This window comes from Lynx canadensis, chromosome E1 (genome assembly GCF_007474595.2).
Source record: "Lynx canadensis isolate LIC74 chromosome E1, mLynCan4.pri.v2, whole genome shotgun sequence".
NCBI classification, from domain to species: domain Eukaryota; kingdom Metazoa; phylum Chordata; class Mammalia; order Carnivora; family Felidae; genus Lynx; species Lynx canadensis.
In genome coordinates this window covers 14,456,222-14,482,016 of record NC_044316.2, presented here as the reverse complement: position 1 = coordinate 14,482,016, position 25,795 = coordinate 14,456,222, and the positions used below count along the sequence as shown (strand labels likewise).

Here is a 25,795-nt window from a genome sequence, read left to right as displayed (position 1 = left end):
CCCTGGCTTCATTTGCTCACAAATCACTGTAAATGTAGAGGTTTAAACCATGTATAACAACTTGAGCTTTTTTCTTACTGTCCACCCCCCATTCTTAATTTATGATGAACATGCTGAGCCTCAGATGTATTTCATCACAAACTTTTTTTTTTTAAGTTTATTTATTTATTTTGAGGGATGGAGGGCAGAGGGAGAGAAAGAATCCCAAGCAGGCTCACACTCAGAACAGAACCTGAGGTAGGGCTCGAACCCACCAACCCTGAGATTATGACCTGAGCTGAAATCAAGAGTCAGATGTCTGCTCAATGAACTGAGCCACCCAGGTGCCCCTATTCCATCACAAACTTTTAAAGTTTAGAAGTGTGATTTTTGGGGGGCGCCTAGGTGGTTCAGTTGGTTAAGTGTTTGACTTCTGCTCAGGTCATGATCTCTCAGTTTGTGGGTTCGAGCCCCGCGTCAGGCTCTGTGCTGACAGCTCAGAGCCTGGAGTCTGCTTCTGATTCTGTGTCTCCCTCTCTCTGCCCCTCCCCAGCTCACATTCTGTCTCTCTGTCTCTCTCTCTCTCTCAAAAATAAATAAACATTTAAAAAAAATTTTAAGTGTTTTTTGGGTTTCATTTTGTTATATTATGTTGAAATATGCATAACCTAAAATTTAACATTTTTAAGTATAAGTTCAGTGCATGCATTAAATAGTAACTCCATTTCCCCTTCCCCCAGCCCCTGGCAACCATTCTTCCTTTTTTTTTTTTTTTTTTTTAATGTTTGTTTATTTTTGAGGATCTGACAGAGGATCTGAAGTGGGCTCTGTGCTGACAGCAGAGAGCCTGATGTGGGGCTCAAACTCATGAGCCGTGAGATCATGACCTGAGCTGAAGTCAGACACTTAACAGACTGAGCCACCCAGGCGTCCCCCCACTCCCTACCGGCAGCCATTCGACTTTCTGTCTCTATTAATTTGACTACTGTAGGTAGAGTATTTTAATTTTTTTAATAAAATTCTACCCAAACAGTTTTATGTAATGAAATATTGCCTTTAGAGTAGTCATTCCTATTCAAACCACTGGGGGTAATTTTTTTTTTTTTTTTTTTTTTTGAGAGAGATTTTTCTCAAAAGTCTTTTCAAAACTCTTCTTTAAAAACAAAATCCTAAAGATTTTATTTTTAAGTAATCTCTACACCTAATGTGGGGCTTGAACCTACAACCCCAAGATCAGGAGTCACACGCTCTTCCGACTGAGCCAGCCAGGCGCCCCTTCAAAAATCTTAATAGATATTTTCAAATGGTCTGGTAGCTTCCATGCCTAAAGTTTTACATTTGTTTTTGCAGAATGAGCAAGCATTTGAGGAAGTTTTCCAGAATGCCAACTTCCGAACTTTCATATTCAAGATCAGGGTGAAACTAGAGACCTACAATGTAAGTGAGGTCACCTGGAATGCAGGAGGGCTAGCAGTGGGAAGCTACTGTTTGTCACCCACAACAACAGTGCAGTGACAGCTGTCACATCATTGCTTGCTGTGTGCCAGACTTAGTACTAAGTGCCCTGCGTTTATCACTCCTCGAGTCTGCCCAGCACTGAGGTACTGTTATTATCTCCATTTTCAGAGGAATAACCTAACTTAGAGAGGTTGAGTGTTTTGTCCAGTGTCTAGCATCTGGGGAGAAAATGCTTATGGCCTTTTCAGTTAAAACCTGGGGTTTTTTGTTTGTGTATTGACAAAGAATGGTAAGGTGTTTAGTGGATTCATATCTTCCATGAGGTTTAAGCTCCAAAGTTAGTGTATGAAACAAAGAACACACATAGTTAAAATTACCTTGAAAACTCCTTTAAGTTGCCTGTAACATCATGTAATTGTATAGTCATAATACAACAGCATTTATTGGGCACTTATTATCTGCCAGTTACTGTTCTACACCTTTTACTGTAGATATCATCTCACTTGGTCCTGCCAGTAACCTGGATGTATAGGAACTATTGTTATCCCTGTTTTATTACTGAGAAACTGTAGGCTTACAGAGAACAAGTCATTTGCCCAAGTCCTGTGCCAGCACGTGGCAGAACTAAGATTCCAGCCCCCAGCTTCAGAGCTTTGTTCTTAACCGTGCTTATAAATTGGACTAGTGATTACTGAGCACACACTACTACTAGTGATTACTAGAGCGTGTGAGCCCCTGCACTACACTGTGTATCCTTTCTGGGTATCACATCATGCTTCCTCTAAAGACACTGCACAGTCCTGATGAACGAGCGAGGAGGGAGGCTTCTGAAAACATCTCTGCTTATTTTGGGGTTTCCCCATTCTTTTTCACTATTAGACCTTAACCCTGATGGATGTATTCTGCTAACAGATGTGTTCGTTTCTATGGGCATTAAATGAGTAGGAAGGCAAATGTCTGATAGAGTGTCTGAGGTGAGATCCAGGGGCCATTTGAAGGGTCATTCAGCCTCTCATGGTATGGACGGGAAGGTGAGGCACAGAGAGGTGGTCTGTTGCAGAGCCGAGATGGGACCCAGGCCAGGTGTCCCTCCTCTGCCTCAGGTGCCTTTGCTTTCACACCGCTTGCAGAACTAACTGTGTAGCTTTAAGCACATCACTCATTGTCTCAGGGCTCCTGTTTCCACCTTGGCAAAGAAAATAAATCGGCCTTGATAAGCCCGCTTAGGTCCATCCCATTTGGATTCTAGGTTTCTGAGTGCTCGGGAGCATGAGGGAAGGATGAGGGAAGGAGAGGGGCTTCTCCCCACTCTCCCAGCCCCAGAATTCTGGACTTGGCTCTCACTTGTGACTTTTTCTGTATTGGAATTACTGAACACTAAATCCAGCATGCCTTTGTGTTTTCTCCTGCCGGGATCATTGAAACCTCTAAAGCAAAGGGGGTTATCACCACTGCTCCATGCCACGGGCTTTCCTTCGTTTACGAACTGCTTTTCTCTTCTCAAAGGATGAGTCTCGAATTAAGGCCACTGTGATGGACGTGAAGCCCGTGGACTACAGAGAATATGGCAAAAGGCTGATCATGAACATCAAGAGAAACGCACTGATGATGTGAGCAGAGCAGTGCTGATTGGGCAGAAGTTTGAAAAAGCAGAGTTGAAATGAAACAGACTCCTGCCCGCAGCACCCCCCCCCAACCCCCCTTGTGACAATTCCACATTAGGTCCCCAGTGCATAGAGCCTCTCTGCGGCGGACTAGGCGCTTCCTCTCTCAGGCGCATCTTGGAACCCATTGGTAGGCAAAGGACAGTGTGCTCAGGTGGCTGAGGTGTAAACTGTGTCTGACCTAGCGGGTCAGCTGGCGGGAGGTGTAGTGCCAGTCCCTCTGTCTTCAGGCTTTTGTCAGTGATATTAAGATTTCATTATCTTCAAGCAGGAATTATGTCAGAAGTAATTGACCCTAAATCTGCAGACAGTGAAATAAATTATGTAGCTCGGGTTTCCGCCTCTCCAGTGGTGACACCTTCACAACTTGGGTTCCTTCTCCAGAGGGAGAGCCGAAAAGGGGCTGTGCGGAACCTGTATTTTAGTGTGTCTTTCTAGAATTCAAAGGCTTTCCTTTCTAGAGATGCCACAGAGTTGTTAATGCTTGGAATGGCAATAGGGTAGAATTATTAATCAAAGAGATGTCTTTTATATCTGAAGAATATCCTTCCTTCAGGGTTTAATAGACTGAGTCAGATGGGTCTGATATTAATCAAAATTGTCTCTTCTGAGGAAGGCTGATAAGCATTGACTTGCTGTCCCCCAGGGACATCCAGGCAACTACAAAGCATTGCTTTAGTTTTTACTTCAATTAATGTTGCATTTTGGTTGGCGAACGTATACTTTTTCTACCTGTACATATTTTTTGCATTTGTAGGTTTCATTTCTTGATTAAAGCTATGTTAAATAGAAGGGATTTTGAAGGAAGAAGCTCTTTGTTTCCCCTGCTTTGTTTTAATAAACAGAAGCTTCTCTGTGTGTGAATCCTACTTTCTTTGAATGCAAAGGGTTCTTGTAACTGGAAAGCAATTAATTAGCCTTCATAATAAATGTTCACTTGGGGGAGATGTTAACTCATTACAGACTCACAGATTAGTCCAAAGCGTAGAGATCATTCTTCCTAATGTTTGCAACCCTAAGATGCATCTTTAAAAGAGTGAAAAAACTAGAAACAAAAAGCCATTGTACCCAGGAATGCCGATGATCTGGCACTTTGGGATTTTATTGATGTTTACACAGCAGTCTAACACCAACCAGGCTTTGAAATGTGTACAGACAGTGAGCCAGTAAGAAAACAGTAATTATGCGACTGAGCTTTTCAGTCAGCGAGAGCATGCTTGCTCTGTGTGTTCCTAATCATATTAATTATCTATCCGGTTGCCGCGACCCACCACTTGGCATTTGCTGCACATCCCTCCCCGAGCACCCAGGCAGTGTTGCAGGCAGCCTGCAGTGGGAAGACCTGGTTTTGATTCGTGCCGCTGAGGCGTATGGCGGCCCTCTGTGGAGGTGGAGAACGAGGCTGTCCTGTCGGTCTCATCTTTACCTGTCCTCTTTTGGGAGGAAGTGGCCAGCTCTAGGCGAGATGACTCCTGTTCCTCAGCACAGACAGAGAGGGCCTTTCTCAGGCCCACTGACTGTTTGGACACATTCTGGTCTCAGAGGACGGTCGTCGGGCTGTACTTCCCTTTTTGACTGGGGCCTCAACCATTTTTATGGAAGCTCTTTTCTGTCTGACCTTGCTTATAAAGCACGGACTAGAAAATTACAGTCTTCAGCACGATTCTGGATTGACAAATTGTGGGCTGGAGGTGGTCATCTAGCGTGCAGCCCAGTAACCAGTCTCCCATCTACCAGTGCCGGGCGCCCTGCCCTCTGCTCACGGGCCCTGCCCGTGAAGAGCGCTGACCTACCACCTTGCCCTGACTCAACACCATTGTATCAGTTGCCGCTCGCTCCGTCTCCGTGACCACGTGATCAAACCAGCAAATCCATGGAGGTGTTCTGGGGAAGGGCAGCCTCCTGGAGGGAGGATGCTTAGCAGATTCCCCTTCTAAAAATCAGATCACCAGTAGAGGAGCATCAGAAATTGGCTCCACGGTTACGCTCTTAAGAGAAGTGGGTCCCTGAGGATTGCCTAAATAGATTCTGGCCCGCAGTTCTTGGAATTCTCTTGGATATGGTTTACCTCGAAAGGCTGTTCATGTTCTATTTCTCTTCGCTCCGAGATCAATGTTTATTTTGCGTACACCATGACATCAGCGTTAAGCAATTAGGGAAAATCTAATCATTTGCCTTCATTTTAAATGGTTCTTGGATTCCCTCCAGTATCACTGTGAGAGACAAAAAAAATAAATAAAAGGATAATAATCTGATTTCTGTCCATATTTTCAGTGTTTTATGCTTTCCATTAAAGCCTTGCTAATCTCTAGTGTGCTATTCTTTTTTGAACTGCAGGGTCAAAATTTCCCCTTCCCCTGCTTTTTTTTTTTTTTTTTTTTTTTTCCCTGAGTGGCCTGTCTTGGAAAAGTATAAATAATATTGATCGTGGTATTTAATACACTAATGAAACCCGTGGTTATTGACTACATAATTAATATACTGTCTAAAAGTGAAGTTTGGCAGCCCAGTGTATAAAGGTTTATATTGACTTGTGTTTCTTTGGCAATATGCCTTCTAAGGTTTTATTTATAGAAAATGAAACAGGTTGTTGAGTCTCCTTTCCTTTTCACTTGTTAGAAGGCCACTGCTCCCCTAGTCAATTGATTGTTTCCTTATCTCAGAGAGGATTTCTCTCCCCCACCCCACCCCCCACCACCTTTTTATGTGGTTTGTTAGCTCTTAGTCTTATAATCCACTCTTTATTGGTGGAGTTCTGGTTTTTATTAAACACTTTTGGAAATAATCAGCTTTTCTCAAAAAGGTTAGAGTACAGGGGCGCCTGGGTGGCGCAGTCGGTTAAGCGTCCGACTTCAGCCAGGTCACGATCTCGCGGTCCGTGAGTTCGAGCCCCGCGTCGGGCTCTGGGCTGATGGCTCAGAGCCTGGAGCCTGTTTCCGATTCTGTGTCTCCCTCTCTCTCTGCCCCTCCCCCGTTCATGCTCTGTCTCTCTCTGTCCCAAAAATAAATAAACGTTGAAAAAAAAAAATTTTAAAAAGGTTAGAGTACAGATGTTTTATTTTCATTGAGAAAACCTCAACTAAGTATATTTGTTATTAAGCTGAGAAGTGTTGTTAATGTCTGTTGAAAAGGAAAGGAATGGGGACTCTTTGGACCATTATCTCTTATGTAAGTAATCTGTGTTTGTTAGAGAAAAATAACTTATAGATAAGAAAAAACAAAATTACCCATAATCCCACAAATCAGCAGTAGCCACTTGTAGAACTGATTTTTCTATGCATATGTGCATAGAAATGTGGTTTTAATTGAAATAGGATTACACTATGCATACTACTCTGTAACGCTTTTCCCCTAGTATGATAGGATGGACATCTTTGCTATTTCAATAAAAATAGATCTGCATAATTTTAACTGGTATTTGGCTATGTGGAAGTATAAATTTATTGAGCCAATTCACTTGCTGGATGCTTATACTTTCCAATTATTTTTAAACTTATTTTTGTTAAGATATGATTGGCATAGGAGCGCCTGGGTGGCTCAGTTAGTTAAGCGGCCAACTTCGGCTCAGATCATGATCTCGCGGTTCATGGATTTGAGCCCCGCATCCCCGTGTCGGGCTCTGTGCTGACAGCCCGGAGCCTGGAGCCCACTTTGGATTCTGCGTCTCCCTCTCTCTCTGCCCCTCCCCTGCGTGTGCTCTGCCTCTCTCTAAAATAAATAAATATTAAAAAAAAATTTTTTTAAAGATATGACTGGCATATAACATGTGTTCATCTTAGAGTTACATATATACTTCCTAATTGCTATCATAAACTTAGCTTTTGATGGGCAGGAACATTTATCCTTTGTGGCACTATGAAAATGTATGCCTTCTTGTGTTAGCTTTCCTGATGGCTTTCTCCGTGTCTTATTCCAATGATAACTCCTCTAACCCTGTGTACCATCAAAGACTGGCAGGTAATTTGAGCAAGCCCTAGAATCCTCTGGAGCAAAAGCAGGTAGATTAATGTAGGGACGGGAGGGGAAAGGAAGGCTCCGAAGCCATAGGCGGCTCTACCCTCCCTCCACGGGTGGCGGCTGTGAAGAGGCCCCAGATCCTCCAGTGTTCTGCCAGTGTGGCAGAAATGGCCGCTTGAGAACACATTTGACTTGCTTCGTAAATCAGTATATATCAATGATTCTTCACCCACAGCTATTAGTTAATGATTTTTAAATCTTTTAATTATATTTGTGACGACGGCTTTGTTGTTAAGGAGAGTATGTAGCACTTGTCTTCATTGATTGCCTTATAAGTGATTTGAAATCAAGACACCTTGTCCCCAGGAACCCTGGTCTGTCTGGAGCAAGGCTTGGGGCTAAGTAGTAATATCACAAGTCAAATTAAAATTCAGTAAGTGGAGGGGTGTCCGGCTGGCTCAGTCGGTAGAGCATGTGACTCTTGATTTCCGGGCGGTGAGTTCAAGCCCCACATTGGGCATAGAGATTACTTAAGGGAATAAAAAATTTTTTTTCAGTAAATGGAGAGATCACTGGAGACTGGAGTCTTCAGGAAGGACTTCACAAAGAATTGGGTGATTTCAGACTCACAGATCATAGCCTTCTTCTAGATCAGGGGCTGTCCAATCTACGTGGAGGAGCACGTGTCGCACCTGGCAGTGGTGGTTCTGTGTGACGGCAGATGAAGCGTGTAGATGCCACGAAAGGTAGCTGGCCTCGGAGTTCCTTCTGTGAATAATGTTTGACCCGTGGCGGTGGAAGGGACTAACGTTTTCTATTGCCGGCTCCCTAACTCTTGCATCTGACCTGTCAGAGTTTGTGATTTGCCAGTGAACTCGTGGGTGTACTTGAGACTTTGAACCAACCAACGGGCCACTTTCACAGCCTTTCAGCTTTGCGAGGCTCTTGATGACTATCCCCTTGCACCCCCCTGCTTCTTAACTGTTGATAAACCTCAAAAGGTATAATCTTCAAGAAAAGTTTTCTTTTTTTCCAGCCTTGACTGTAGACCACATGAGAAACTTAATCCCACCTGCCTTGTGAGAAGTATTTATATCCTATTCAAAAGTTATCATGTAAACTTTTAATAATTGTGAGCCATTCTTACAAAACCATACCTGCTCCCTAGTGTATTACCCAGTTGGTAATTGGAAGTTTGTGCTGTCATTAAAAATGACAGCTTCCTCAGATAACATTCTTGGTGCTTGTAAAATGCAGATAACTCAGCCTATATTTATCTTGTGTGGGGGGCAGCTTCCTTTCCATGGTTAGGTAACCTGGGGCTGGTGCCTGGGAGAGCAGGGGAGCTCGCCGCAGGGAGCGAGCTCGTGAATGCCCTGCCCCGATACGAGTCAGAACAACCAGGACTTTTCAAAAATAAGCCCCAATTGGACTCTCCTCTTTCCTCTCACAGTTGACACTGCTGTTCATGTCGAAGTTTATTTATATCTTCAGTCAGCCATGGTGCAGAGGTCATTTCTATTGGCCTAAAATTTTAGAGGCTTATATGTTTGCCTGGGAAAGCTGATCTCCCCAGCACTTAGGCTTGAAATGCAAAGCCTGTCTTCTGCAGGAGGCTTGCCGTCTCCATAGCACCCCTTCTCCCACCACCACCATTTCCTTCTCCACTATTTATTTAAAATTTGAATAGCTTTAGAAGGTGCATCCCTGTAAATGAGCTCTCCTCCTGTAATGGGTCCTCTCCAGGCAGCAGACCTTCCATAAAGGAGCCACTAATTAAGCAGAAAACGGTTTGTCTTGCTTAGCCACGTTCCATGAATCTAGCAGTCAGTTTAGAAGATGGCAACATCCTTCTTTATAGCTATGATTTTTAAGAATACTCTTCTGTCTCTCCGCCAGTGGTTAGGGTCTGTGTGTGCGTGTGTGTCCCTGTTCCTGTCTTGCTCTCCATTTTTGAGAGGAAGATCCGTTTCTGTGGACCCTCATTTTTATGAAAATCCTTATTAAAGTTACTCTTTCAGGATCAAACCCACGCCGAGCCTTCCTGGTTGGAGAGTGGTGCTGTGGGGATGTGCGTCGATTTGCAGTGGAGGCACGCGCAGGCTTTCAGGGAAGATGCCTGTCAGTCAGATGGGTCTCGGGTGGTGAGAGGCCTGCACGGCTCTCCCCTCGGTCCGAGGGGGAATTGAAGGTGTTAGCAGGCTTACCCGGCCGCACCGCTCACGGCCTGGTGTGCATGCCGCACATGCCTCCTAATAGAACCTCCGGCTTCTGGAGCCAAGTCTCATTTTGTGTGTGTGATTAAATTGTGGGTGGCTAGGAAAAGCAGAGCCCTCTTAATTAGAGAGCGACATTCTCGCATAGTAGTTGTGCTCCGTTCGTGGCATAATTGTCACAGCAAATTACCAGTTAGGTTAAATATTGAGCTGGTAGTTCTCAGAGCTTCAATTATTTCCTCCACCCCACCCTCCCCGCCCCCTCCTACCCTCACCATCACCTGCTATCCTGCACTTCTAACTTGATCTTCTGCCAAGTGGTAGCTTTTAAGTGAGGCTTAGAGAAGATACACTTTACAGCGGGAGCAATAAATCTGGCTTTGGGCAAGTTGTAGGATGCCGAGAACATCTGAATGAGGGGTGCAATTTTTGCTTGGTGTGCTGGGGGGGTATGCTGGATCATCTTACAGGTCTTCTGACTCCAGCTATAAAACCACTAGGTGAGTCGGTATGTCCAGCATGGGTGTCTCTAATGTGAAAACCCTACATCTGAGATGCCACAAGAAATGCAAAGGAAATGGAAGAGCTGGTCCATTTTAATTTTAATTAAATTTTATATTTCTAAATTTTAATCATGACGGGAAACCCCACAAAATGGAAGCACGCTTTTTATAAACAAGCAAAATTACACAGAGCAGACTGAGTACACGGTGTTGGAGAGGAGGAAACGGAATCTGGTAGAGGCAGTCACAAAACTTCTGAGTTGTCATTGTAAAGGTGCCAAGAATGCCCCGGCAGGGAGAAAGCAGAGGGACTCTTCAGGGTGGAGGAATGGCACACGGCACAGGCACGGGAGTAGGAGAACGTGAACCTGGTGTGGGTGATCCCCAGGAAATTAGTTTGGTTCCAGGGGTAGACTTTGGTCGAGAAATAAAAAAGGAGATGGCCGGAACATCAGGAGCGCAGCCTGGACCTCGATTTTCTCGGAGCTTAATGCTTAAGCCCTTTGGAATGCAGGTCTCAGCGAGTGTCCTTTGTCTTTAATTGCCCTTTGAGTTGCTCCGAGAGCCCGTGTTCTGGCAAGCCAGGTACACGGGAAGATTGCTCTGGTGCAGCCTGTCTGCTTAGCCAACTAAAGAGCTGAAGAAATCCTGCAGGGGCTGTTATTGGAGTGTTGTGCACTCCATTCCTCACAGGCTTCATGCTGGGCTGCTCATTTTCTCTGGACAAAGATAGACTGGCTCCCTCTCTTGTTGATGGAATGAAAATTCTCTCTTGCGTTATGGCTCATGTGATAACTTTGGTGGCGGTGCTGTGGGGATAATGAAGAGTCTCTTAATGGCTCTAGTTAAACCTGGTAATATCGCTCTATCAACCTTCAGCCGGCTGTGGGAATCTAACCCAGATTCGTATTCCTAAACGTCTAAAACCTGCCACTGGCATCTTCAGAGTGCTAATAAGGAGCTGGCCGGCTCTCGGCTGTTTCCTGGAGCATATGTGGAAGGCAGTGCTCATTTCCTGACTCTAGAATGGTGCGTCTTCCAGTTCCAGCTCCCCAGCCCAAGGTCAGTCTCCTCGGGTAAACTTGGGAAGTCCAAGTCATTTCGGCTACAGCCTCCCCCTTGGCCGTCTCTTGCTGCTGGCATGCTGGTTTAACGCCCCCAGTGGAAGAGCTACTCCTTTTATTCTGGAAAATGGGGAAATGAATTTGCTTCAGGACCTGCCTAGGTCTAACGAGTCCAGTCTGTAAGCAGGCCTTGCTCCGTGTCTGAGGCGTGTGTGCACATGTATGGCGTGCGTGTGCACGTGCGTGTGGCACGTGAGCGTGGGTGCCCTTGGCTACAAGAAGATGTGCGCAGCAATGGCTGCTGTTCCTTCACGCTGGCCCACTTCAGCCCTGCTCTCAAGAGAGCTGGTGGATGTGGCCCCCTTAAAACCCTTTTCCTAACTGAAAATGTCCCCTAGTCACCCCCAAATGGAGAAGTAGGCAGGTCACTGCCAAGGCAACTTTTTGGTGCACATTAGGAAAGTGGAAGCCACATGCTGAGGCAGAGGCAGGGGAAAAGGGGAGGGACTAGGAGAAAAAACGGCATAGGTGGGAAAGAGGTTATTGTTAACCCAAATTAAATAATGGGAATGACAATTACGAACGGCAACGAGGGCAATGATTGGGCAGCCGGAACTACACAAGACCATGACTAATGGCTCTCCTGGGAAACGGGGCTCAACCTCCTCTCCTGGAAGTCCGGGAAGGGGTCTCTCCACCAACCAGGGGCGGAAGGCAGGGCCTGCCACTGCCTGATTTAGCCTGGAAGTTGAAATCGCTGGAGCGGTTTATAGAAACACCGGAGTGAGCTGTGGCGCACAATCAGGACGCAGGATCCAGAGATGATAGCATAAATGTTTCAAATGTGCTCAGGGTAATTAGTTTTGAATTACCATGTACATATTTTAAACATTTAAATGATCATCCAGGTTTTCGCAGTTTCACGCGAATTCGCGTCGCTCCCCTCCCCCCACCCCGGGAAGGCAGCCGGGCGACCGCGCTCGAGATGGAGCCTGGCGGAGCATAGCTCTGCGGCTTGGGCGCCCAGAGAGGGGCGGCGGGGGCGCGCTAAAGCCTTGGATAAAGGGGGATTAGGCTGCAGCCCCGGGTCCTGGCTCAGCCAGCTTGCCCAGGACTTTCCTTCATCCGCGCCAATGTTGTCTGTGCCAGTTTTTCAAAAACGATTTGTTCAGCCTTTAAGTTTTCCATTGTGCATGAAAAGGCAATTCCATTTGGGGTGTGTGTGTGTGTGTGTGTGTGTGTGTGTGTGTTTCTTTGGTTTGGGTTTTTTTTTTGTTTTTTTTTTTCTTCTTTCTTTTATTTTATGAAGCTGGACAGTGGGGAGACTTGAAAGATGACTAGCCAGGTAAGAACCACGTGTGGTATTTTAAACGGGTGAACGTGTTCCCCAGTCATTCAGGGCAAACTCCCTTCCCGCAACTTCAGTCTCCCTGATGATTGGCCCGGAATGTAAACAGCAATTTCTAAAATCCCCAAGTCAGTAGAGGGTGGAAAAGGCAAAGGTTTTCATGCCACAGCCCTGGAGCCTCCCTCCTCCTACAAGTCGTTGTTAAAGGGGGCGCCCTCCGGCATCTTACAGAGGCTCCTTCGAGGCTCTTCGGGCTCTGGGAGTTTAAAGCGAACTCTTTAACTTTATGAACCTGAATGTAGAGTAATGGCTTGGAAAAGCTGCCCCGCATCCTTTCTTTCCTGTCAAATGTTGTTTCTCCAGCAGGGGGAGCTGGGAGAATAGAAACTCTGAGCCAGTGCCTAGGACCTTTGAGTGGGAGCTATCTCTGCTGAGATCCTGATTGAATGAAAATTGTTCATTATGCAAACTGTCTGGTTCAACACACAGAGGCAGCCCCCAGGCACAAACCCCAAGTAGTTGCTTTTTCTCTCCCCAGATTAAAACATATGAATTGCTTTGATGTAATCTTATAACAAAGCCTAATAGAAATTTTATTTCTTCTGAAGTTGCCTGTCATTTCTTATTGCCCCCCTTCTTCTGTCCTATTAATACCCTTACAGTCAGGAATCTGCAGCTGAGTTTAGATTGTGTTTGAGGATGAGAGCAGTGTGCTTTTCTCGGTATGGCCCAGGTTATTTAAATACAGTTACACCGCTTGCAATATGTTTAATCTCTTGGTCCCCCCCCCACCCCACACACTGCTATTTATCATTTTAATGGAACGCTACAGAATATCACATTATGCAATGTGTTTAAATTGATAAATTGTATTAGAAAAATATTGGATAGGATGTTTTAATGGTAAGTGGGTTTTTGTAGAAATATTTTCTCATTATTAGATCGGCTGCTTGCAGGGTAGAAATTGTAAAGATTTGGGAATAAGCTATATTTATGACCTATTCGGCTAATTAAAATTAAAGCATAATTTTAGCATGAAGTTCCTGCAAGACTTTGCAGAGAGGGTGGAGGAAGAAACTTGCCCAAATCCAGTTACTTTTAAATGTCAGTTGCCATAACAACTTCACATGAGCCATATTTTTACTTGAAAATTCCTTTTAGGATTCGGTTGCTATAATAATTTGCCTCAGCTCTTTGTAGGAGGCATATTTCCCTCTTTTCCTTTTGTGATCATTTCAAGGCTTTCATTACTATAACAAAAATGACCATGCAAACCTCAACTCTTCCTTTTTGCACGCACCAGGGCAGAGTGGCCCCCCCAAAATAGAAGTGTGGGCTATGGGGAGTTCTTCTGCAGGGAAGACTCTCTCGGGTCACCAGGGGAAGGGGCCGAGTTCTAGGGGTCCATTGCTGCGGGAGCCAGTGCCCTTCTTGGTGGAAATTATTAAGCCAACAGAATTTTTTAAGTGTGGCTGTTCACCTTTTCTGTGTCTTTAGGTTTTGCATAAGGCAAAGACCAGTCTGACCCTCTCAAGGAAGGATGGTTCCGCTCACATATTCTGAAGGCCTACCGGCTGCCATCAACTTGTTCGGTGGAAATACTGGCATTTGATGACTAAGTGAGGCAATCCCTGAAGTATTTTCTTAGAAGCAAAGTGGTAGCAGAGTCAAGTTCAGTGCCCTTTCTTTCGCTGTTCGGCTGTTAACCTTAATTCATTAGACAGTATGACCTCAGAGAAGCACCTGCATCTAAGATCTCTTCTGGCCACAGACACACCAGAGGGGACTAATTGCTGCCAGCCTTGGAGCTCTGTCTGGAGCCTTCCAGATACGTCTGGAGCAGGCGTTGTCATTGTCGAGGGCAAGCTCACGGTCCCGAGGAAAAGGTCTCATAAGTGGGCAGAACATTTAATTTCCAAAGACTCCTGGTTCCACCTCCTTGAAGGAGCACGGCCGTTGTGTTCACCTCCCTTGGCCCTGGCGGAAGCTGTAGTCAGGTCTCTGACCTGACCTGCCACAGCTTTAGTGGCCACGGCCCCTCTTCCTGGGTCTTGCCTCGGACCTTCTGTTCCCTCTCCCATCTCTTCCTACACCCACTCATTGGTGGGATCTCCACCTGTCACATCTTTCCTAGGACTCTGAAGCTTGCAAAGGGACAGTGGAATTCCTGCAAAGAGGGGCGCAGAGAAAGAGGCGCCTTGGTTACAAGCCTGCCTTGCCCCGAGATTCCCTGTTGCGCAGACTCCTGGTGTCCCTACCTTGGCAGTGAGGGCAACATCTGCCCCCGCTCCCGCCTCATAGGGCGGAAGTGATGATCAGATGCGATGGTTTGTGGGAAAGAGAAAGCATAAAACATTCCATAAAGATACAACAATAATTGGTTAAGTGGCCGACTCTTGATTTCGGTTCAGGTCAGGTCTCTCTCTCTCTCTGTCTCAAAATAAACATTAAAGAATTTTTAAAAGGCACAACAATAATTATTATTATATTTTCTCCTCTGGGTGATCCAGACTTTGGAGGTAGGGAGCGTCTACTCTAGAAAAATCAGCTGGGCTGGCAACATGACTGCTCTTTTCAAACCTCGGTGATGTGCCTCTGCAAGATAACTTTGGTGAAGGTTTGCACCTGTTTGGGGATGTTCAACATTTTGATTGTTCTGTACACGTCCGCTGAAATGTAATACTTGACATTTCTCCGGCGCTGGTTGTGCCTTTTTTTTTTTTTTTTAAACCAAGGGTAACTGAACTGTATGTTCAGGGAAATTGAAATAAAACATTATTGTTTGGTTTAGATGTGCAACTGAAATTTCTGCTTCATTTTAACCCTCCTCTGAGGTCTTTAGTCCTTTCCCCACTCTCCAGCCCCCAGGCATAGGACTGTCCCTTCACGTGTGAGGACATGTGGCATGGCAGGTGCTGGGGACACAACATGTGGTCAGACGGATCTGGGTTCAAATCCCACGTCTTCTACCTACCGGACCTCAGAATTCATTCCCTTGCCTACAAGACAAGGTTGAGAACAATGCGTGCCTTTCAGGCCTGTTGTGACAAGTAGAAATAATATACATAAAGCCCCTAGCATATGGGGCGCCTGGGTGGCGCAGTCGGTTAAGCGTCCGACTTCAGCCAGGTCACGATCTCGCGGTCCGTGAGTTCGAGCCCCGCGTCAGGCTCTGGGCTGATGGCTCGGAGCCTGGAGCCTGTTTCCGATTCTGTGTCTCCCTCTCTCTCTGCCCCTCCCCCGTTCATGCTCTGTCTCTCTCTGTCCCAAAAATAAATAAACGTTGGAAAAAAAAAAAATTAAAAAAAAAAAAAAGCCCCTAGCATATAGGGGACTAAATTCAAAGCCTGCAGGGCTAGTTGCTCCCCAGGCTTGTGGAAGCACTGCAATTCCTCCGCTTGGTCTGGCCCGGCTGCCGGCGCCCTGTGACCTCTGGGGGGATATTTTCATCCCCTCAGCTGATGAGAATGAGGCAGCCTCTAAGAGCCCAGTGGTGACCTTCATGTCTAGAGTTCCTGAAGGCAAATCTGGGACACTGGGTGTGGATGGCATCACGGGTAGGTCAGCCTTGACTCAACCAAAGGAAAGTGTTTTCTCGGGGCCCCTGGGTGGCTCAGTCGGTTGAGCGTCCGACTTGGGCTCAGGTCACGATCTCACAGTCTGTGGGTTCGAGCCCCGCGTCAGGCTCTGTGCTGACAGCTCAGAGCCTGGAGCCTGTTTCCAATCCTGTGTCTCCCTCTCTCTCTGCCCCTCCCCCAGTCTCACTTTGTCTCACTCTGTCTCTCAAAAATAAATAAATATTTTTTAAAAATTAAAAAAAAAAAAAGAAAGTGTTTTCTCATTATTAGAGCCGACCAATGACATAATAGGTCACTCTAGAATATAATGAACTTCCATCCCTTTTCCACTAAGAGACGGCTGTTAAACATTTGCAGAGCCCCTGTAGGAGAGGAGCCCAGGGCTTGGCCCTTGCAACTCAAGGCTTCGGGCCATGGACCGACAGCGAGCAGGGACATCCTGGCTACAGCGTTTGGCCCAGCACTCCCCTTCTGGTCCCCTGGGATGCCTTGTGGGCACAAAGCTCTGCCGTGGTCTGCCATCGTAGAAACTGCCTCACAAGGTTTTCGGGGCCAAGTGGCACTCTGAGACAGGAAATGGTTTTGAGAAGAGAGGCCTGGCTTTGAGGAGAGGCTCGGTATCCCTGTGGCTTTGTTACAGAGCCCAAATTGCAAGCATCTCAAGGGTAGGCAGAGGGTCCAGTGGGAGGTGGCCTAGTCCTCGAGAGATGGCTTTGTCCTGGGAGCAGTTCTCCAGATGGCGTTGGCTGTCATGGTGGGTTGAATGACAGCTCCCCAAAAGATATGTCTAAAGGAAACTGCGAATGTGACCTCATTGGAAAAAGGGTCTTGGGGCTCCTGGGTGGCTCAGTTGGTTAAACATCAGACTCTTGATTTTGGCTCAGGTCATGATCTCGAAGTTTGTGACTTCAAGCCCCGCATCGGGCTCTGCACTGACAGTGAGGAGCCTCCTTGGGATTCTGTCTCCCTCTCTCTCTCTCTGCTCCTCCCCTGCTTGGGCACACACTCTCTCTCTCTCAAAATAAAATAAAAAATTAAGAAAAAAAAGGTCTTTTCCGACATAATGTGTTAGGGGTCTCTAGGTGACATCTTCCTGTGTATATGGGTGGACCTGAAATCTAGTGACATTTGTCCTTAGAAGAGGAGAGAAGGCCGACAGAGAAGGGGATGTGAAGACAGAGCAGAGATTGTAGCTACAATCTGTATGTGTCTACAAGCCAAGGAGCACCGAGGACAGCTGGCCGCCACCAGAAACAGAGAGAGGCACGGAACGGATCTCCCTCAGAGCCTCAGGAAGGAAGCAACCTTACTGACACCTGGATTTCAGACTTCTGGCCTCCAGACCAGACAGAATAAATTGCTGTTGTCTGTAGCCAGCCAGTTTGTGTCGTTTGCTCCACAGCCCTAGGAAACCAATACAGCTGTTGTTCTGCCATCTTGAATTCTCTCACGCCCTTTCGGCTGGGCCAGTGAGTGGCGCAGTGGGGCCCCTCGTTTCCATTGTATTCTGGGACCAACTGTGACCCCTCGTTCCTGGGGCTGTTCAGTTAGTCTCCTCAGCTCAGTGCTCCCTCTTCTCTGTCCCCAAATACTTCCTGGTATCCGCTTTCTTCCACACCATGTACAATGCTGTTGTATTGTTAACGGCTGGGGTTTTATTGCTTAATGATGTCTGAGCCACAGCATGAGGGAACATGGGGCCATTAGCACAAGGCCTGTGCCCCATGCAAAAAAAGGCACATCCCCAACCAGAAGAACATTTTTGAAAATCACCTAAAAAAATAAAAAAGTGGCACCGAGCACGCAATAAACAGCTTTCAGCCACAGTCTGCCAGCCACAAATTTAATCTGTTTTGACCTGGACACAGCTGTTTCCCTCTCTTTTCTTCGGCGTCTTCTTGTGAACTGGCAGCGGCCAAGTGCCCATTGTCATTGGCAGTGAGTTTCCATGTGGAAAGACACTTTAATGAGAGAGCTGGCACCACGTCGTCCTAGGCCTTGGTGGGTATTGTTCTCTCAGCAAAGTTTTTAGCTAACGAGTTTGGGGTTTTTGATCTCGAAAACACTAGGGACATAAGCTGGAAGGCCCGGCAGTGACATTCCTTGGGAGACTAACAGAGCCAACACTGTTTTCCAGGAGCTGCAGATCCGCCCGCCAGGGGTCTGGAGGCAGCCCCGCAGCAGGGGTGGGGACGCTGGGCTCTCCCCTCCCACCCACCACAGCCCCCACCCTCGCTCCTGCTTTCTCCTGGAGAGAGCACCAGAACCCCTGGGTGTGCTTCTCTGAGCTATGGTGGCCCGTCCTGCTTCGGCAGAAGACGCGTTCCTTCTATGTGCAGCCCGGGATTAGCATGGAAATAGAGACATCATTCTTTAGGGGACCTCTGTTGACATCTCCTTCACACATCAGTATTGGGGAATCAGTCCCTGGGCTGTGCTCTGAGGAGAGAGGATACATTCATCCTGTCTCCTGGCAGGTGGTACCCAAGGAGCTCCCGCATTGGACCCTGTCGCTACAGAATGTCAAACATTCTGGTTGTTGCGGATTCTCCCAGCCCGGCTCCGATGTCTGAGGAGTAGCGGCCTTTCTCATTCTCGGGACTAATATGAACCTTTCAAACCTTTTGCTCTTTTTTTTTTTTTTTCTTCCCTTTTAATATTCTTTTCTGTCTGTGTGAAAGCACCAAGCACTGAATGCTGCTAAAAATGAAGGGAGCTGTCAAAAAGTCAGAAAGGAAGGGAAAAATCAAAGTCACCCCCAGCCGCAACGGCTGAAAGGTGCGTCGTGACCTGTCCCCACCACTCTGCGGGACGGAGTGCCTGTGCCAGCCCAAATGCCACCGATCCACGGCCCTGTGTGGTGGTGAGGAGTGTGGGCACCAGGGTACTCCCCAAATAATGCAACATTTAAACTGCTTCCATGTCCCTTTCACACACCTCTGCTTCACTTCTTAATTATTGGCAGCGTTTGACTTCCAAGGAGGCCTCTTTGGCCCATGGAACCCATTACCCCCACCCCCCCACCCCCGACCCTGTGCATGTGCTGTGGCCTCACACAGAGGGGTGACACATTTTGTGGCAACAGACTGTGATTTGGGGGCGAGGGTTGTGATCCCCAGGGCGGGAGAGATGCTGGGAGAGAGGCAGTCTCCTGCCCTGGACAGAAGCATCTTTAATGGAGTCCTCAGCCGTGGCAGAGGGAGGGGCGCTGGAGGGAGAGGCAGGAAACTGCGGCACGAAGTGTAAATATGATGATTGTTGTCTCTTTCACGGGAAGTAAATAAATCAGCCCGATGTAGATTCGAGAGGTGGCTGGTGATGCTGTGTACTTACACAGCGTCTCGAGCCTGGCCTCTTCAGGGCCCTTCAGACGTTGATTCATTACGCCGTCCAGCGCCCATGGAGGGCGGAGGTGGGAGAGTTATTATCCTTTCTCTAAAGCGAGGGGCCGAGAGAGGCTAAGAGGCGGTGAGTGGGGAGTGGAAGACGGCAGTCCCAGCCGCACATCGCGTGTCTCCGCCACTAGATCATGCTCCACTTAGAAGCAAGTAATTGTCAGGTAACCTATTTTTCGGGGGCTAATTTCAGCATATGAGGACTTTGTCTCCTCCGTATATTTCTTTGCCTGAAAAATGTATGAGTTTATGGAGAGGGAAAGGACGATGCTAACCATGCGCCAAGCTTGTCTGGGAAAGGAGGGTTCAAGCGAGAGAGATCAGGAGGATCTGACCCCCCACCTCCACCCCGCCAACCGTCAGCCCCCAGCCCCACGTGGATGAACACTTGAAAAGGGAAATGCATTGTATAGGCAGAATCCTGAGGCTTATGGCCTGGGGTTTCGTGAAAATACGGATCCGAAATTTTTCTCTCATTAGGAATATGTTGACCAAGTGTCGTGAGGAAGGGCTGAGCCGGGGAGAGGTAGCCGGATGCTTCGGCCTAGCCCGTGGGTTCTGCTCAGCAGCCCTGCTGAGGCAGTGGGACAGCAGCAGCTGGGGTTTGCAAATGGGTGGGAAGTGCCTGAGTCTTTGTCATCCCAGGCCTGGAGTTCAACCAACCGACGGACCGTAGCTTGGGAAAGCCAGGAAGTGAGGAGAGGAGGAGATTCGGACACAGGAGGGTCGGCGTGTGGGAATAATTCTCTGCAGCTCTGTTGCCTGTACTGGACCGTCCAGGACTCTCGGCAGCCCCCTAGCTCTCCTGGGTGCCCGGGAACAGGAGGTGAGAGCAGACGGGTTGCGGGTGGAGCTCCGTCATGTGCGTTACCAAGGAGCAGTTGAACAGAGGAAACTGCCTGCCACGTCCCCGAAGGCCAATGTCCTCCAGCACCAGCAAGTGTGCAGCCAGCACCAAGTGCCACGCGTCAGGGTGGCTGTGGCTTGGCGCCTCACCGATGGCATGGCAGATGGGTGCAAACCAGCACCCCCAGGCGCCCGAAGGCACACCTGGGCACGCCCGCCGGGGCATCACTTCCACCCCTTGTGTATCCATGAAGGGGAGAGGAAGCTGTTGCAAGCCTCACCCCTGCTTACTTAGCCCAAAGCAGCGGGGCCCAGACTGATCCCGGCTATATCGGGCAGGCCCTGTGGGGACGTAATGGTACGCGTTTAGCGCCGTGGCGGGTACTCGCCACCATTATAGCTATCTGACGTGCACCCGCTCCCGCTCCCCTCTTCCACTCCTTCCCATCTTCGCTCTCTCGTTTTTTCCTCGCGCTCGCCTCTCTGCTGAATTCTGCATTGACATCAGCACTTCCAAAAACAACAACAAAGGAAAGTAGGTCACTGGCAGTTCCAGGTCGGAGCTGCACCCTGGTGTCAGCTGAGTCAGGGGTGTGCCCGTCTCATGGACCGAAGAGGGACGCCCCAAACTTTGTGCCGGCTGCCTTGCAGGTGGAGTTGGTCCCCACCCTGTGTTCTTAGGTGGAAGGGTAGGTATGTGCACGTGTAGTGTGTGTTTGCACACCTGCTCCACGAATGGAGCAAGGCTGGGGTTCCTGTACTCAGGGCAACACTCTACTCTGTCCTGGTCCCAGTGTTGGGATTTAAGGGACCCGGGGTACGCACACCTGGTCTTGTGAGCGGGAGGTCAGCCTGCAGATAGCCAGGTTTATTTCCATGCATGTATGTGCACAGGCGCGGCAGCTCTGCCTTCTCTGACCTGTTCCTCGGGGGCTTCACATGTAATATTTCCTCTGCTCTCTATGGTCACGGAGCTCCCAGTTCTACTTGAAAGATTACCCAACACGCTAATTGGGACTCCTGCTGTGATTAAAAGGAAATTTCAGATTACAGCCACCATGCCATAGAGCTCAGGAAGAAAACAGCTCTTTATAAACCCAGCAGGAGCAGACTTTAAGGTTTTTTTTTTTTCTGACTTGGAAGGAAACTGCATTTTGCTATTGTTTTGCCCATGAGAATGAGTCAAGTACAAATAGCCACCAGGTATGGTCTGAACCATAAAGAAAGGGGCACTTGTGAGGAGACAAAATTGCAGCTCTCCCCCCTTTCTAATACAACAACCCTAAAGGAGTTATCTCTGCAAGCCTAGATCCTGCCTCGGCCAGCCCCTCTGGTCTCCTGACTCGGGAGACGCCTCCATTCATTCTGGGTCAGCCTTTGCCGGGGATAAAGCTTTTATGAGCAGCCGAGGCTGAGGAGCACATTTCAATCAAGCTCCCTGAAGCGATTAGCTCTGGAGGTCCCCAGAGGTGGCTGGGGGCTTGAGGGGGTTAAGCTGTGGTCAGTGAGAGGCAGGCACAGAACGAGGATCGCACTTCTGAATGATTTCACTTGCGGGGCTGAGCTCTTCGCACGGATACTTTTAGATCTCGTTACCGTGGACAGCAGCAGGGGCACGCTGTACTAGGCCCCCTGGGCGCCTTGCCTTTTAGAGCAGCACCTCTTGTTTCAAAAGGGAAAAAGTCCTCCCAACTCCATTTCTTACCATCAGCCCCAGCCCCCAGCCCCAGTCAAGATTTGTAAACTTTTGTTTTTAATGTTTATTTATTTTTGAGAGAGAGAGAGAGAGAGAGCACAAGCTGGGGAAGGGGAAGAGAGAGAGGGAGACACAGAATCCGAAGCAGGCTCCAGGCTCTGAGTTGTCGGCACAGAGTCGGATGTGGGGCTCGAACCCACGAACTGTGACATCACGACCTGAGCTGAAGTTGGACACCTAACCGACTGAGCCACCCAGGCACCCCAAGATTTGCCAGCTTTAATGTTGAACCCAAACCCTCCTCAAAGGGAACCATTTGGCTTTATGTAAATAAGCGTCTCCTCAATATTGCCTTCATCAAAAGACCCGAGAAAAGAACATCAGTGTTTGCTGATGGAAAAGTAAAACTGTCTTTACGGGTAACTGGTTATTTTTGGCAGATAAGTGTCTGCAGATAATGGAGAGGCAGGTAAGAAAGAGGAAGGGGGCTGTTCAAAGAGGCTCACACTGGTAAGCAGGCTCCATGCCCTGAGTGGGGCGAGGTTGGGGCGGAGAGTTTAAGGCAAGGACTGCACTTCCGGCTCCTCCAAAGCCACCATTCCCAGAGTTTCCCAAAGCAGTGAGCCTGCAGAAAGAATTTGGAGGGCCTACCTGGGGTGGACAACGTTTATTTGGCCAACTGGAGACACTGAGAAGCGGCAAACTGTTATGCACCAAACATTAGTTTATGAAAGAAATCTCTTTTTAGGACACCCCCTCCCTCTCTCACCCAAAAACAGGGACACAGTTTCAGAATAAAGGATTATCTTTAGATTGAATAAATTTGGCTTAATGAAAAGCTCACTACATTAATATTTCATTGCAGATCGGTAGAATCGGGATCCCAGGCCCCTCTGGTCTTCCAACTGGCGTCTGGAAACCACCCGCTGCCGCTTCTGCCCTGTGGCCGCAGCTCTTCGGAATAAAGAGGAAGCAGAGGGCCGGGGTTTAAAATGCTGTTGCCGTCTTCTTCCAGGTTTCACCCCCTTTCCCTTGTGTATGTGAGAGAGAGTGGGGAAGTAGACAATTTGGTCAGAGCCAAATGGGTTGAAAGGACAAATTAGTCAAGAATGACTATTTCCAGGGCCCCTGGGTGGCTCAGTCTGTCAAGCGGCTGACTTCGGCTCAGGCCATGATCTCACCGCTCTTGAGTTCGAGCCCCGCATGGAGCTCTGTGCTGACATCTCGGCGCCTGGAGCCTGCTGCGGATTCTGTGTCTCCCTCCCTCTCTGCCCCTCCCCTTCTCATTCTCTGTCTCTCAAAAATAAATAAACATTAAAAAAGAAAAAAAGAAAAGAACGAGTATTTCCACCACAGCCTTCGTGGCTTTTCCTGCCCAGGTTGCCCTTGCAGCCAGCGACATCATCCCAAAGGCAGAGCGCCACCTGTGGGTCAGGGTGGGAAGCTGCAGTGACGCCGAGGACTACCTGAAGGTGTGCTTAGGCAGTGTCTAAGCCCCAAGTCTGTAACCTTTCCCAGAGTCTGATGAAAAGCTCTCTCTAGGGGCGTCTGGGTGGCTCAGTCAGTTAAGCGTCCAACTTTGGCTCAGGTCATGATCTCGGAGTTCACGAGTTTGAGCCCTGCATTGGGCTCCGTGCTGACAGCTCAGAGCCTGGAGCCTGCTTCGGATTCTCGGTCTCTCTCTCTCTCAAATAAGTAAACATTAAAAAAAGATGGGGTGCCTGGGTGGCTCAGTCGGTTAAGCATCCAACTTCAACTCAGGTCATGATCTCACGGTTCGTGAGTTTGAGCCCCAGGTCAGGCTCTGTGCTGACAGCTCAGAGCCTGGAGCCTGCTTCAGATTTTGTGTCTCCCTCTCTCTCTGCCTCTCCCCCGCTCATGCTGTCTCTCTCTCAAAAATAAATAAACATTAAAAAAAAAAAAGAAAGAAAAAGAAAAGTCCACCTAAATAGGTAAAGTAAATATCATTAGCTAAATAAATTTAGAATGGAAAAGACAAAATAACATGATGTTATACACGAAGTTACCATTGGGGAAAACAAGGTGAAGATATATGGAACTTCCCTGTATCTTTTTTTGGCGGGGGGACAACTTCCTATGCACCTAAAATTATTTCCAAATAAAAAATTTTTTTAAATGGAAAAGAGTTGGGACGCCTGGCTGGCCCAGTCTGTATAGCATGCGACTCTCGATCTCAGGCTGGTGAGTTCAAGCCCCACACTGGGTGTGCAGCCTACTTAAAAAAAAATAAATAAAAAAGGAAAAGAGTTTTCCGAAAATAAATTGTAAAAAGTTATAATATCACCTAGGATAAATTAATATATGAACCAGTGGTTGCTTGTTCATTTCTTCAGCCAATTTCCTGTTAGTTTAGAATTGGATACAAAATTTTAAAATTCATGAAAATATTCCAAACAAGCAAAGCAGACATATTTGACAGAAAATTATTATGAAGATTTTAAATTAATTTTCCAAATGAATGAGAACAATGGAAAGAAAACACGGATTCCCAGAACAGACTTAAGGCTCACAACAAACTATGAATCGAGGCTGGAAATCAATGATCAAAAATGCTTGAAGCACAAAGAGTTGTAAAAAATGCAGCCACTTGAGGGGGCCCACCAGGTAGCTACCTGCTTTCTGTTTGTACACAGGAACCCCCAGGGGGAAGATTGTCAGCTTCCAGTATCCCTTTGCCCACTGTCTTCCTTTTGCCCCCCAGCATGGCGCCTGCAGGGGGAAGGACCATGGGGCCAGGTCTTCTGTCTCTGCTCTCACTATTGGAGTCCACTGCACTTTATGGGTCCTTTCAGAAACAGGGACCCAGCTACAGCTGTCAAGAAACTGTTGAGGGCGTCTGGCTGGCTCAGTTGGTGGGGAAAGCCACTCTTGATCTCAGGGCTGTGAGTTCAAGCCCCATATCGGACGTAGAGATTATTTAAAAATAAAATCTTTAGGGGCACCTGGGTGGCTCAGTCAGTTGAGGGTCCAACTCTTGATCTCGGCTCAGGTCATGATCTCGAGGTTCGTGGAATTGAGCCCCACATGGGGCCCAGCTCTGGTAGCACAGAACCTGCTTGGGATTGTCTGTCTCCCTTTCTCTCTGCCCCTCCCTCCCTCTCTCTCAAAAAAAAAAAAAAAATCATAAAGAAAGAGAGAAGGAAAGGAAGAAAGAAGGGAACGGTTGAAACCACTCAGGCCATCGTGGGAGTTTTCTGCCACTGCACCCCTGTTGTTGGTGGAAAGGAAGGCAGAGAGCATGGGTTCTGCCAGCTTCTTCAGTCACCAGGTTGGTGACCCCAGTGACCTAGTTTGGGAAAGTTTAAGGGCTCAGGAGAGCAGAGAACTGCTAGGAAAAACTTCTGACTTCTTCTCCAGGACTTTTGCAAATCAGTTCTTCTGAGCTTGAAGTTCCTGGGGGTGGGAAGGACGTGATGCCCCCCCAGAGTGATCCCACTCTTAGCCATGGGTCACATGGGATGGGATCTTCCACTGGTGGGAGAAGGCAGCACGGGACCGTGCTGGAGAAGAGCCCCTGCCTTGGACTTAGAAGCACAGGTTTGAATAACCAGGAGGGCCACTTCTCCATCTGTAAAATGGAGGTTCCAATCAAACCTCCTCAGAGGTGACACTTCCCAGTTAGTAATGAGGTTGTGTCTCCCAGGGGGCTTTAAAAAAATCAGAAATACCACCCAGTTCCTGAGGAGGAAAGATCTGCAGGAAGACAGGGCTGTGGCCTGGCGGGAGCCATGTCAGCAGCTGAAGTGGGTCAGAGACCGAGGGATGAAGCATCTGTGAGTGAGAAGGCCAGTGTGTGTGTGGGGGGGAGCAAAGGAGGCAGCTCCTGACCGGGCCCTGGGGAGGCCGCTGCCAGTGCTGAGCCCAGTGTGAAGCTGGGATCCAGAGGAAGGAGCTGGATCCCAATGCCCCGCATGCACCGCCTGTGAGGCCAGGAGGGTCGTTCTGTGGGGCGGTGGAGCAGAGACCGAAGGACAGGGGGACAGATCTGGGATTGGGGGCAGCTCGGAGGCGTGGTGGTCACGGCAGCTGCACCTATGGCGACTTCCGGCAGAAGCCAGTCCCCACCCGTC

At 48.0% G+C, this 25,795-nt stretch overlaps 1 protein-coding gene across 1 annotated transcript in view; it reads left to right on the top strand.

The window, feature by feature from the left end:
• RPA1 (replication protein A1) overlaps nt 1-4,922 on the top strand; it is a 76,669-nt gene extending 71,747 nt beyond the window's left edge. Inside the window, exons 16-17 of the mRNA XM_030295043.2 lie at nt 1,330-1,416; nt 2,944-4,922. Of these exons, the coding sequence (XP_030150903.1) occupies nt 1,330-1,416; nt 2,944-3,051 (195 nt within the window). The 3' untranslated portion in view covers nt 3,052-4,922. The remainder of the gene's footprint in view (nt 1-1,329; nt 1,417-2,943) is intronic.
• The last annotated feature ends 20,873 nt before the right edge of the window (nt 4,923-25,795 follow it).